This window comes from Patella vulgata, chromosome 1 (genome assembly GCF_932274485.2).
Source record: "Patella vulgata chromosome 1, xgPatVulg1.2, whole genome shotgun sequence".
Taxonomy (NCBI): Eukaryota; Metazoa; Mollusca; class Gastropoda; family Patellidae; genus Patella; species Patella vulgata.
The window spans coordinates 11,720,931-11,736,177 of NC_065879.2; the positions used below are offsets into that span (position 1 = coordinate 11,720,931).

Consider the following 15,247-nt stretch of genomic DNA (forward strand, 5'->3'; position numbering starts at 1 on the left):
GTTGGTTATATGTCTTATTTTCATTTGTTAATGTCTGCATTGTGCATTGTTATTTGTTGACAGTATGTCTTATTGTTATTTGTTTATAGGGCCTATATACAGTAGAGGTTATCTTGAGTTCTGTATAAAAGAAGCTCTGGTTAATGTATTGATGTCGTTTGCTAGTACCATGACGAGAACTAGGTTAACAAGGACAATTCTGGTAGTTTAAAATCAGGCAATGACATCATAGTCTGCTAATTCAAAGATGGTAATCCCATGCTTTAGACATGCGGGCAACTGTCCTCCTTGTGCCCATATTAGTACAATGAGTTTAAATCCAGGGTAGTGTCTGTGCAGCTGACCAATCCGATAAAAGCAGTACCTAGTCAATTTCCCAATACATGACTCATGCACGGATCATCTTTATATTATAAGAGTGGGGTAAATTTCCCTTCAGGTATCTTTGCTGACAGTATGTCTTATTGTTATTTGCTGACAGTATGTTATATTGTTATTTGCTGACAGTATGTCTTATTGTTATTTGCTGACAGTATGTCTTATTGTTATTTGCTGACAGTATGTCTTATTGTTATTTGCTGACAGTATGTCTTATTGTTATTTGCTGACAGTATGTTATATTGTTATTTGCTGACAGTATGTTATATTGGTATTTGCTGACAGTATGTCTTATTATTTGCTGACAGTATATTATATTATTATTTGCTGACAGTATGTCTTATTATTTGCTGACAGTTATTATATTGTTAATTTGCTGACAGTATGTCTTGTTATTTGCTGACAGTATATTATATTATTATTTGCTGACAGTATGTCTTATTATTTGCTGACAGTTATTATATTGTTATTTGATGACAGTATGTCTTATTGTTATGTGTGTAGTGTGCATCATAATTTTTGGACAATGTCTCTTAATTTTGTTTGTTAATCTGTGCATCATCTTAATTTTATTTGCTCATGTGTGTAGAATGCATCGTTATTTGTTGACTGCTTTATATGCAATGGCAGCTGTATTTTAAACTACCAATTTAAACGATTCGAACCGCAGCTTATACTGTTTCAATTTTAGATAGACACATTCAGGAATCATTGGTTTACATTATTATTAAAATAAAATCTCACCATTTTAAGATCCACAATGCTGAAATATATAAGAATAAAAATTTTAACATAAATAAATCACTCAAAAAAGATTTTAAAAGACCTGTGATTGCTTCTTCAGGATATTTTGAATAACAGCGGTGAAAATTCTATGCAGAATCATTTGCAGAGTTTAGCGTCAACTCAACAATATCCTAAGAGTGGGATACATACCAAAAATGAACTGGTGATGTTAATATGGTTCTTCATCTCATGAAAAAAAACACTGTGTATAAATTTGAAGCCAGCAGATATAACCTTAGCCTCTAGAGCATCCACAACATTTTCCAAATTGATCATGGGGCCTTCAGTCAGGCAGTAATTATCAGAAATTATTGAAAATCAATAGGATTCTTCCTCTCATGACAATTTCAGCCTCTTTGTCTCATGCACATAAACACACTGTATAAAATTAAAGTCAATCAGCTGATAACTTTAGCCAAGTAATTGTGGACGCCGGTCGGATGGAAAAGGTTGACAGCAATAATTGTCATAAAACATAAATTCTGACTGACCTTGTTTGAATTTCTTCTATTAACTGTAAGGCTTCATTGTCTCTTTTAACTTCATTAACATATAGTGATAAATCCTAGATATAATAACAGAGAGAGAAATGGGGTTTAACATCTACTCAACTAGGTCATTTTGAGACTAACATATGGTAGGATTTTATTTCAATAATTAAGTTTGCTTGGATTCAATCAGATTAAAAAGAGGCCCATCAAAAGATTTTACTCAATACTTATAGGTGGCAATGGCTTGTTTACACTGTAACCCAGGTATCATTTAATCTTGTGTATCTAGCACTAATTTCTTTCACATTTGTTTAATATCAGATCTTTGTTTAAAGGTTCAATACCACTCTTGTTGTAACTAAATAATATGTCCCAATCTTTATTCTAGTCAACAAATTGTACTACTTTACAATATTCCAATTAATTGATGATACAAATTTCATCTTAACACGCCTAATTTAAAAAATTTGAAAAATTCAACTAAATGATTTGAAAAGCCTGACGTAAAGCTTTTCAAATGTGACTTGGATTTAAAAATATTTTTGAACCCTTTGGATAAGTAAAATAGGATTTAATGGATAATTTACACAACAGGTAGGACACTAACACATCTAGTACTTAGAATAAGGCTATTTTTTATTTTCTGGAGCTGTCAAGTCAGCAAGAGTGTTATTGTCCCTTTAAAAAATTTGTAAAAATCATTTAAAATCACCAAAAATCATTTAATTTGTACTTGTGTCCAGTTTAAAGCTGACTGATTAATTTTGATAATGAGTGTCCAATTTACAAGTATTTAATTTCCTGACCACTGTTCAAATATTAATCATTATACATCATTAATCAATTGGCATGGGTTGTTTATTTTTCAACAGTGATTGAGAAATTAAACACTTGTAAATTGGACACTCATTATCAAAATTGAATGGTCAGCTTTAAACTGGACACAAGTACAAATTAGATGATTTATGGTGATTTTAAATGTTTTTTACAAATTTTAAACAAAAATTTGATATTAAACATATGTGAAAGAAATTAGTGCTAGATACACAAGATTAAATGATACCTGGGTTACAGTGTTATATCATGCCATTTTTAGACCAATATTACTTTTTAGAGATTCAACTTTCACCATATCATATTTTAACTTCCCTTAGCGTAAGATCAGAGGCTCTAATTTGGGTAAATAAAAGTAAAAACTAACCTGCATGGCTTCTAGAGCATTCTCTAATGGCTGTCGTTCAGGATGCGTTTTGTCTGTATTTCTGATTAATTCCTTTAAAAAAACATTCGATGGAATAAATATTTCTCTAAATATCTGGTTAACAAAAACAGGCATAAGCTATCCAGTGTGCTACAAGGCAAGTTTTGCCTGAACTTATATTAAGCTTTAATTCATATTTTTAATGTTGAAGAGTAAGGACAATATTGAATCAAAGGTTTAGCGCTATCCTTTAACAATAAGAGTACATTTTATTTATAAATTATCCCCGGCGCCACCACATCTACACCAAATTCGTGTTGCCAGACTGAGATGTATAACTGACAAGACTTCTTAAGATGGGGCTAAAAATCCAACCAACACAACCCAGACTTTAGTGTATTACTAATTTCCAATGGAGCCATGCCTTGAACCATTACATTCCACTCCTCCAGACCTGACCCAACCCTGCATTTCTAACATGTACCTACCCTTAATAACAGATAATATTTGGGGTATTACATATATCCAATGGAGCCATGCCTTGAACCATTACATTCCATTTATTCAGACCCGACCCAACCCTGCATGTCTAACATGTACCTACCCTTAATAACAGATGATATTTTAACACTCTCTGCATGGGTACTGATAATAAATCTCTCAGATGGAATTTACCTTCATTTGCCTGTCTTTCACATTCCTGAAATAATCACAAAAGATTAACAAAAATCTTTTAGAACAAGTTCGATAACATTCAGAAGAAACCTGTGGATTCCAACGAGTATCATCAAGTTGCATTCATTAACAGTTGATTGTGGTCATATACAAGTCATCTCTAAGAAGACAAGAGAACATATGAAGCTAGCAGCATGGGATAAAAAAAATCAAAAAATCAAGGGGAGGTAACTCTTCCTCTGTGACCCAATATACATATTATCTCCCCTTTGACTACACCCATAAAGCAAACAGTAATACAAATTTATTCTTCAATTTCCTGATGTCTCTTGCAAGACTTCAGGAAATTCAGCTGTCAGCAATGATTACTTTCAGCAATCAAATTTTCAAATCCAGATAATTTAAAAAATTGTAGACGGATAATGTGGGCGTATAAAAAAAACCTTACTTGTATCTTCTGTCGATGCATCTCGCTTTCACAAAGTTTATCTATTCTTTCCTGGGCAATAGGCAAGTTAGAGCAATATGCACCATATAAAATAAGTTCAGATTTATAACGAATAAAAATATCTGCTATTTTGGGGTTTGCTGATAACACTGTTTCATACAAGTCATCATACATTCTCCTGTGAATATCATGAAGTTTCTGAAAAAAATGAAAATATATACACTGTATGACTACACTACTATGCATTGAAATGAAAGAGAAAAATAAATTGAGTTTAACATCCACTTGACACAAACGAGGTCTAACATATGGTTCAATTTTATTTCAATAATTTGCTTACGCGTAGGGGTCTTTAGCAGTGGGAGGAAACCAAAGGATCCGGAGAAAACCCACGAGGTTGGACAGGCGATCCTACACCCTGTCACGTACAACCAGGGAATCGAAACCCCACCAGTTGACTCAATGACAGACCTTACGATACAACGTGTACACGTTAACCATTCGGCCATCCAACCCTCCGCATAGAAATGGAATGGATTTTAAATTTGTACTATTCTGCAGCAACTGCACTAATTTACAAAGACGGCATGAAGTGTGCTATGAGAGAAATTTTGCCATGACAGCGACGGTTGTGCCTACTCTTTTTTGAATGGGACTTCATTGGTAATGAGGATGTTTCCTACTCACTTTGCCACTTTGACTCCTCCCATTATATTGGAAAACAGTTCTTTAAATATACATACCTCTATATTAAGGAACATAATCTCTCTATCTTGAAGTGACAAGGAATTTGTTAACTTTTTAATAAAATGCTGAAAAATGTTTTTTAAAAATATTTAGAATTTTAATAAAATGCTGAAATTTTTAATAAAATGCTGAAATTTTTTAATAAAATGCTGAAATTTTTAAAATAAAATGCTGAATTTCTTTTGTTTAATAAAATGCTGAAAAATATGTACATGTATGTAATGGCTGGAGTTGTCTATTTGACAAGAAATCTCAGATATATTTTGGTAAATAGAATTGATTATTTAGGGATTATTCTAGTTCTGAACAACTATCTGAATCTCTGTAAAATGTTTTATAAGAAATACTTATTTTAACAAACTTTGTTCTCAGGAACTCTGTGATAACCAGAATTTTTTCTTCTAAAGATTGTAAATGGACCCACTAGAGTATGATTTTCAGCCCCAAATGGACAATTAGTGAGAAACCTTTGAAGTCCGGAAACACACTTGGAATAACTTACCACCACTATCATCTCCAATGCATCAACATAATTTTTCTCGGTGTCGATTAACTCTTTTACACAATGTTCCCTTTTACATGTCGGAGGTGGTAGGCCCAACGATCGCTGAAAAATTATAAAATTAAATAAACCATAAATTTTTCACAGGAATCAGATATAGACTCTTCAGTTTATTGCTATATCTTGCATAATGTGTTTTTTGGGGCTTTTTCAGCCTTCTGTCTATTGAACTGTTTCATCAGTATCTTGTATACTCAACTTTTTCAGTTTGTTTTGTTTCAATATCTTGTATACTCAACTTTTCAGTTTGTTTCGATATCTTGTATATAGAACATTTTGGTCTGTTTCAGTGTTCAGTTTTTTGTATATTATCAATGCAGATAGATGAACGATGGGATGACTTATGCCTGGGCAATAATCTGATCAAATTCAAACCTGCTTTTAATCTTTTACTGAATACACAAGACCTTACTAAGCTTTCTAGTCTTAGCTAAATAAGAATATATAATTTCCGAGTCAACACAAAACTTCAGTTCTTTTAAGACTTATATATACAGTTATTCTTCTTTGGCCTTGTGTACAATGCAGGGAGGAGAAATTGGTCCAAACAGTGGCATTTTCGCATACTCTTCGAGTAGGAACGGGGCTTGAAGAATCACAAGATTCTCCTTGACCTACTCCATGATTCGAACCCAAGACGTTCTAGTTGAGAGTCCAGTACCATTACCGGTTGACTACTGTCAGTTCAGAAAGGCATCTTCCCTTGATCAGAGGTAATTTGGACCCAAGTTGAGTCCAACATGGCCATCATATATAATTACTATTTGACTAGGGTTAGGAACCCTAACCCTAGCGACGGCCATGTTGGACTCAACTTGTGTCCAATTTACTTCCGACCATTTTCCCTTATCACAAGGCATCTTGCATCTTACTTTGATATCACTTGGAATTAAGAGTCTTGCTTATTGGAAACAAATCTGTGAGTAACAGAGCCTGAATATTAAGTCTGAAGATGAAAGTGACATGCCTACACTGACAGATTTTGAGTAGCATACGTACTTCAGAGGATCGTCTGTTGTGGCCTTGTAATTGCATGATATCATTATAAATATCATCTGTATCATCTTGGTCGGGACTAACAATATCATAAATATCTTCTTGGTCTACAAGTTCATTCTCACTTAAATAGATTAAACAATGATAGATTAATATCATCATTTAAATGAGAAGATTTATAAAAAATGATAACTTTTCTTGACAGTCATGATTCTGAATACGTAACTCATCATTTAAATATGAAGATTTATAAAAATAATATCTTTTCACGACGGCCATGATCCTGAATACCTAACTTAGAAAATTTTCTGAGGAAATTAAAATAATTCTGTTACAAAAACATATTTTACACTTCAAAGACAATGAATTGAAGAGATGAAAACTAACACCACTTGACAAAATGGTTGAATTCCATTCAGTGTTTTACAGATATAACAAGGTGAAAAGCGCCACCTATGATTTTGATGGGCATCCTTTTACTTCAATTGAATCCAAGCGGAGAGGTTATCTACTGGTTTAAACAGGCTTGCAATGAAGAAAATGATGGCAAACAAGTAAGCATTTGCACAAAATTAACCTTGCGCGAGAATGGTGATTGATTAATTTTACGTGAGCAATAGGCTCAACTGGAACCGCAAATTCAACTTGATTTCAAGTTTAAACCAAATATCAGAAATGTACATATGTTTTATAAAATCAAAAAGAAAAAGTCTATTAAGTTATACATATCAAAGTTTGATATTTCTTTTATTTATCAATTTAGACCGGCGTAAGTCTGGAATCCCCTTGTAGCCCATGGCTAAAAACAAAACAGTTACCTCCCTAACATCGCTTGCTGACAAAATCTGACGTGTTGTCATTGGTCAATACGGATTAGAAAGTAACATAATTGTGATGTACAACATGCTAATTGATAGCATTGGAATCTGTGTCCGACGTGGGGGTACAATGGCTGTTACAATCTTTCAGTTTTACAGCGTCCATTTTGTAAAAACAATAAATATTGACCCAAATAGCAACGGGTTTGGTAACAACTATCCATTGAACGATGTGTGCAAGTGACTATCTCCTCACGCAAAAACAAGTTTGCATGAGTTTTGCATACGTGCGAGTGCTTGCTCGCATCTCGTGGCAAGCCCTGTTTATATATTAATTTTGTTTTCTTAATTAAATGTTAAATAATCAATCCGACTACATTTAAGCGTGGCTTGATCCAAGGAAAATTTGATATTTGGTCATAAACACATCAGATAAAAGTAAGTTTATAACTAAGATTCCATTCATTATATATACCAGTCAGATGTGAAGATATAGTGAATGAAATAAAACAGGTAGCCATCCCAGATTTCTCTCATAAAGCTAATAATTTCGTTCTTATACGAAATAAATAATTAAAATTTTTATTTAACCTTGAAGATCAAATTTCATGAGATAATAATTTATCTGACTGATTTGCATTCCAAATACACATGACGGTCTAAGGTATCCATATCTTAACACATCACAGGGTGTTATACTTTCTATAGACCAGTTTTCTTCCTTTAATTAAATTGGATTTAAATTTACTCATCCAAATGGTGCACTTTTTGGACAATATCCAACATTTCATGACTTAATCCACACAGAAATGTAATCAAATTTATTATGTAACATTTAATTAAGAGAAAAAAAACCCAATAGAACACCTTGTAATTCTATGATTATTTTTTGGAGAGAAAGAGATAGATATGGGGTTTAACGTCCACTCGACACAAACTAGGTCATTTCGGGACTAACATATGGTTTAATTTTAATTCAATAATTCGCTTGCGCGTAGGGGTCTTTAGCAGTGGGAGGAAACCGGAGGACCTGGAGAAAACCCACGAGGCTGGACAGGCGACCCTACTCCTTGTCACGTACAACCGGGGAATCGAAACCACGCCAGTTGACTCAATGACAGACCTTACGATACAACGTGTACACGCTAACCATTCAGCCATCCAACCCCCCATTATTTTGGGGGTAAGTCCAGTTATGTTCAAACTATTCGTAGAATAACAGCATTCACAATCTCTACTCATGACAAAAGTATGGTTATCTAAAACTATATGACACATATTCACGATCAAGAGATATTTATTATTAGTAATAAAAACAATTGTGTTAATTAACTCTTCAGCTATTCTATTACAACATTTAGGACATAATATATTATTTACAACATTTATGATGGGATATTAATAACGATTATGTTACTTACTTGGCTAAGTCCTGAAGATTACCGTAAATATCTTCATCGTCATGTTCGCCATAGTTATCAGGAGGGAAACCACTACAACCAAACACAATTCATTCAAATAACATGGCAACATCAAAACTTTTAAAATCTCAACATAATCACAGAACTTCTGTTTCAATATCAGAGATTATCTTTTTTTTTCATATTCTCATATTAATACAAGTGTGGATTAAAGCCAGAATTCCAATCGGAAAAAAGTTTTTTTTTTTATAATTTAATCTTTTGATGTCCAAAAGAGAGATCTCTGTACCTGTCATTTTAAACAGTTTGTCTGACATGACCGGATTGTTTGATCAACACAAAAACTCTAATCAAAACATTAAACAGATACAAATTCTGTCAGGTCAAACAGATTTTGTGTTAAACACTCAAGATAAAAATTTCAGTGTAAAACTCAAGATAAAAATTTCAGTGTAAAATTCAGATCAACCCAATTCCACATCCTATCACAGAAAACCCAATTGATTCAGCTTTTTGAAGTTACATGTACATGTATCATTTCTAACAGTATCGAAAGATGTGGTAGATTTTACGGAAAAGCTGATTTTAAGAAATTTCCTTACAATACATCTTTAGGTCAGTCATGTGGCCAATTCTAACCACAGCAAATGTTTTTATATCGCTAAATTTACATTTGTAAATACTGACAGAATCCAATGCAAATCATGCAATTTTGCCACATGAAGTGATGCTGAAATCAATGTTTGATACAGGGAATTTTTCTTTTATAACAGGTGTTTCAAAAGACAGATAATTGAAACTTATTGGTTCTGTATGTGACGTAAAAATAATCTTGTGGTCTATGATGATGCTAAGATACATGCTGTTAGTTCTTGTTATCTATCATTCAAGTCAACATAGTGGACTGGTGGAGTGGTGCAATTCTTGATCTGTGAATATTGCTAACCATTATAGCTGGATTTCGAATTTTGCGTAAACTGAATTGAAATGAAATGAAATGGAGTTTAACGTCCTACTGTCCTGCTCCTAACCTGGGCTAATGAAGACGGGCATATGCCATACAGTGTGCTATGAGGGAAATTTTGCCCGGACAGCGGCACTACGGCCTACTCTTATATCGAATTCCAACTGCCAAGGGATCTTTTACTCCTTGTCAGCCCCTCCGAAACTGAATTGAACTTTAACCTACATTTACATAGCTCCTCAATAACCCACTGTACTGTGGCCATATTTTTCTTAAATTGCCGAGTAACTAATAAATCCTAAGAAGAGACATTTCATTTCCAATTACGGAAACGAAGATTTTTCACTTCAAAAATATCAATGAACCTAGCATTAAATCTGTTCATATCTTGTATATATATTATAAATAAAATACAATGTTTCAAAGAGCTATTTTAATAGGTACTTTATCTATCATTTAACATAGAATATAATGGATGAAAATTTAAATTAATAAAAGATTAGGAACTCTCTTGATTTGTTTATGATATGATTATATCGAAGAAGGGTTGGGGTGGGGCGGAATTTAACATTTTGTCAACACAATACTTTGGTCATTTTCAGACATTCATGTTGTTTTCTAAGATCACATAAGTGTTAGAGACTTGACTGTATTGGTCAGTCTTCATCAAATTCCAACAATCAGGAGTTCTCTATCATGTTTTTTTTATACCATCCAAAGGACTAGGTTTAAGCTTTGGAGATTTTCAATCCAGATAATATAATAAAATCATTTTTTTTTTTACAAATCAAGAAAGTTCTAGTGATTCTGAAAAATCAAAAATGTGGTTTATTAATACGTGTAATAACAAATTAATCAATTCAAAAATCTTAATTAACTACCCATATCCGACCGAATCAGCAACTAAAACATGTACGCAAATCTGGAAGTCATCTGTGGTGATAGACAATATCAGACAAAAATGAAAAAATATGGGGTTTAATGTCCTACTTTTCTGCACCGTCTGGGGTAATTAAGTCAGCAAAAATTAAGATGTTGTTACCTACAATTTCCCTCGTTCCCATCATTTTGTTTTGTACAAGACGACAGGAACGAGAACGAGGCCAGAAATACGAACAATGCTCTCGTGCCCTACTTCGATAAAACTATGGAAGTCCTAAGTGGTAACTCTACTATCCTTAGACATCATGCAGAGTGACTGGGTCCTTAATTTGGTTATTTAAAATATAGTTAATAATAACTCAAACGTATATGCCATGCAGTGTGATATGAGTGGAATTTTGCCCAGGAAGTTATGTTTACTTCCTGCTCTTCATCAAATTCCATATGTCAAGTGTTTTTTCATATTTAATATATGCACAGCCATTCTGCACACATCTACTCCATACTTCGAGAATAGATCTCGGCCCTAAATGGCCTACATATCCAAAGATAGGTTGCCAGGCAACGAAACATACGCCCACAGCAGCTAAATCGTCCGGGGAGTCAACAAGAGTTGTCGCATATTTTTACTTTTTTCGGTAATTAAACATTTATAATACATTAAAATCTGATTAAGAGTAACAACTAATTAAGTAATTATCAGAAAACCATTAGAATTTGTTTGGTTTTTATAAAGTTCTGCCCCATGCTAATGTTTAGTATACGAAACTTTTAACATCATGGATTTAGTTGTTCAACTCATAAAAATTCATTGGAAATCAATATACTTGTTCGTCTCAAGACCTTAAACTCTGTGTATTAATCTGAAGTCAATCAGATGATAACTTTAGCCTCTAGAGCGTCACAAGATTTTTCAAAGTGATCAAGGACCATAACCTCAAACATAAATTTAAAGTCAATCGGATATATACTGTAGCCTCTAAAGCATTTACAAGATTTTTTGAAGTGATCAAGGGCCATAACTCTAGCAGTAATTATCGGAAAATCAATAGGCTTCTTCGTCTCATGACCTTAAACACTGTGTATAAATTTAAAGTCAATCGGATATTAACTTTAGCCTCTAGAGCGTCCACAAGCAATTGTGGACGCCGGACCGACGGACGGGGGTGACGACAATATACAACCACATTTCAATGTGGGCGTATAAAAATTAGTATATGATTTTGTATGCAGTTCTACTCCGTTTCACATCTGCCATACACACAAAGACTAAATAAACTTTATCAATTTTATTAAATGGAACTGGAATAAATACTTAATAAAATTCTCAAAGTATACTTAGTGTTTTCGACTAAAATCGTCAATTTAGGTCTTAAAATGTCAGTCAACTAGCTTAGTGTGAGTGTCTGTTCTCAAACAGATCTAATTGTAGACATACAGCCTAATTTAGTATAATGTACGACATAAAGCTAAAAATGTCTGAAACACCTTTTTTTTTTCAGTCGAATAAGGTATGTTAATAAAATCAACAATGTACATTTCATTTATAAAATTAGAACATTAAGGTTAGGATGCAGCAAATACAGTGCAAGCCATAAAAATTCAGTTTGGAAAGGGTGGGGAAATTTACATGAACACAAAGCAAGCCAGTGATTTGGGTTTTCATTTGCAGACTTACTCAGCCAGTAGCTCCAAATCGTTATAATATGGATGCTCAAGTGTTTCTTTACTAGCTTCACGCGGAAAGCCTCTAAAAACAAAAAATTAATTGCAAAAAAAAAGAAGGAGATTTAGAAAAGCAATTGAAGTCAATGTTAAACTCAGGAACAAAGAGGATTCAGTATAGAATCTGTGCCACATTTCCAGATTTCTGTTAATTTTCAAGTGATTTGAGAATATATATATTTACATGTAGGGTTTAACGTCCTACTTTTCTGCTCTGACCAAACTAACGAAAACTGACTTACACCATGCTCTACCGGTCATGCTACAGCTACAGCCTACTTCAAATTGGAACTGACAAAGGTTCTTTTATGTACACACCAATGTATGTTCGTAATAACTAGATGCTGTTCATTGCCAGATTCTCTGACAAAGGGGAAACCCCAACAGGGGAACTTTCTCAGCCAATACCGGGATTAAATCCTGGACCTACTGGTTAGTGAGAGAGTACCTTACTCACTGAGACACTGTGGCTCACAGACCAATTTCATCAATAGCTAGTGTAATGCATGGAACTTTTATGAATTTCTTTTCACAATCAACAATGGCTTGGATAGATACAGTGTAAATAACCAAAGAATTTGGTTTTAATTTTCTATCTGAAACTAACTTAAAAGGAGAGAGAGAGAGAGAGAGAGAGAGAGAGAGAGAGAGAGAGAAATGGGGTTTAACGTCCACTCGACACAAACTAGGTCATTTCGGGACTAACATATGGTTTTAATTTTATTTCAATAATTTGCTTGCGCGTAGGGGTCTTTAGCAGTGGGAGGAAACCGGAGGACCCGGAGAAAACCCACGAGGTTGGACAGGTGACCCTACTCCTTGTCACGTACAACCAGGGATTCGAAACCACGCGTGCTAACCATTCGGCCATCCAACCCCCCTAACTTAAAAGGACAATGTATTTTCATGTGGCTGTTTTTGAGTGAAGCCACATCATCTGACAATAAAAAATATATTCTTTTAAATGTGGCCTTGATTTCATGTATTTTAGGATTTGTGACAAATAAATAGTATTTATTATTATAAAGAAATTCTGGAAATGCGACACAGATAATATAAATAAATCACATTAAATTCTGTTTGAAACATGCAAATTAAATAAAATTCACAAATTATGAAAAATGAGCTGAGAATTATTTTGATGTAAGCTTATAGTGTTGTTACTTTTGTGCAGACAATTCATTACGCTAGTTTTGATTCACATTTTTATCACAAATATGTGTTTCAATCGTGAAGATATCAAGTTTCTTTCAAGCCTTAAGACACAGGATCAATCTGATTAAAACGCAAATCCAATTTCGTTTCGTTTTTATAGTTTAAAATTTCAATTTTACTTGTCTTTACTACACTTGGATCTGGAAGCGTTGTTATTTAACTCGTGTTCTGCTTGAAATGAGGGGTCAGCCAATCAAATGGTCTGTCAAATCAAGCTTTTTTGAGTAGAACTTTGGGTAGATATTAGCGGCAATAGAAATCAAAACAAAGCAAAGGTAGATAAAAAATACACAGGGGTCCTTAATTGGTTAATCGAATGACTGACGTAATCGGGTCAAATGTCGCTTGCTTGGTACCTGACGTCATAGAACGTGAACTCCCACTATAACTTGTTAGATCTACATGTAGTGTAGGCCATCGAAAGTATAAAAAAAACAAACGAAATATAGATCTATATTTTAATTAGATTGGACACAGGATCTAAAATTCCATTCATGTCGAAAGTCACTGATCTTATGTTCCTTTCAAGCTTTAAGAAACAGGAACTAAAATTCCATTCGTGTCGAAAGCCACTGATATTAAGTTCCTCTCAAGAATGAAGACACATGATCTAAAAAATTTTCAAATCTAAAGGCACTGATCTTAAGTTCCTTTCAAGAATGAAGACACAGGAATAACATGATCTAAAAAAAAATTCTAATCAAAAAGTATACTATTCAAAAAAAGTAGGGGATATTTGATTTTTAAGTGTTATTAAAGTCACCTAATGAAACTGACGAAGAAACAAATGACAAAATGAAATGAAGTTCACATTCATCGATTTATTCCAAATGATCGTTAGACTAAGTAAGGCACAGACTGACCATTATAAGGGTAAAATGATACCCGGGGTCAAACAGCAAAGTTACCACAGCATCACAACCAAGTCAGTAACGGGTAAATCCTCCTCTCTTTGCCAAACAAGCATTGATCCGACGTGGCATACTCCTAATGAGACGTCTAAGGTCATTTTGGTCCAGATTGTCCCATTCCTGTTGCAACGCAGCAGCAAGTTCTTGGACATTGGCAGGACGTTGTTGACGTTGACGTAACCTCTGTATAAGCATGTCCCAGACATGCTAGATGGGGGAGAGGTCGGGACTCAGTGCTGGCCAAGGTAATGTGGTGATGTTCTGTTGTTGGAGGTAACCTGTAACGATCCTGGCCCTGTGACATCTTGCGTTGTCATCCTGGAAGATGAAACGGCGGCCATGACGTCGTGCGAACGGCACAACATGGACTGCCAAGATGTTGTCCCGGTAGTACTGGCCTGTAACACGCCCTGCAACAACATGTAAAGCCGTTCTTCCAGCAACAGTGATGCCTCCCCACACCATAACAGAACCACCCCCAAATCGATCATGTCTCATGACGTTAACGTCTTGGAAGCGCTCGTTTCGACGACGCCACACCCTCCTACGTCTGTCCAAAAAATCAACAGTGAACCTTGACTCATCTGAAAACATCACATTGCTCCAGCGTCGATTATCCCAGTGTTGACGATCCCTACACCAACGACGTCTTGCCTGAATGTGATGATCTCTCAAACAAGGGATCACGCGAGGACGTCGGGCGCGAAGGTGACCCCTATGCAGTCGATTCCGAATCGTCTGGCCACTCACTCTCACACCAGTGTCTGTTTGAAGACGAGCGCTGATCTGATTTGCTGTGATGACACGATTTCTCAAGGCCAAGGTACGGATAAATCGATCCTGGGCTTGAGTTGTCGCCCTTGGTCGACCTGAGCGTGGTCTGTCCTGTACAGATTGTGTATCACGGTATCTGGACCATAGCCTGCTTATGACAGACTGAGAAACATTCATCGTCCGCGCCACAACCGCCTGTGTTGTGCCGATCCGTAGCATGCCAAGGGCACGTAACCTTTCATTTTGGGTAAGC

The 15,247-nt window shown here is 34.8% G+C and overlaps 1 protein-coding gene across 1 annotated transcript in view; it reads right to left on the reverse strand.

Annotated features, from left to right (window-relative positions):
- Positions 1-15,247, reverse strand: part of LOC126812117 (guanine nucleotide exchange factor VAV3) — a 60,138-nt gene that overhangs the window by 40,308 nt on the left and 4,583 nt on the right. The window contains exons 4-13 of the mRNA XM_056103538.1: positions 12,048-12,119; positions 8,524-8,595; positions 6,288-6,408; positions 5,229-5,333; positions 4,723-4,791; positions 3,980-4,177; positions 3,461-3,556; positions 2,857-2,928; positions 1,656-1,729; positions 1,123-1,141 (exon numbers count right to left, since the gene is read on the reverse strand). Coding sequence (XP_055959513.1) covers positions 1,123-1,141; positions 1,656-1,729; positions 2,857-2,928; positions 3,461-3,556; positions 3,980-4,177; positions 4,723-4,791; positions 5,229-5,333; positions 6,288-6,408; positions 8,524-8,595; positions 12,048-12,119 — 898 coding nt within the window. The remainder of the gene's footprint in view (positions 1-1,122; positions 1,142-1,655; positions 1,730-2,856; positions 2,929-3,460; positions 3,557-3,979; positions 4,178-4,722; positions 4,792-5,228; positions 5,334-6,287; positions 6,409-8,523; positions 8,596-12,047; positions 12,120-15,247) is intronic.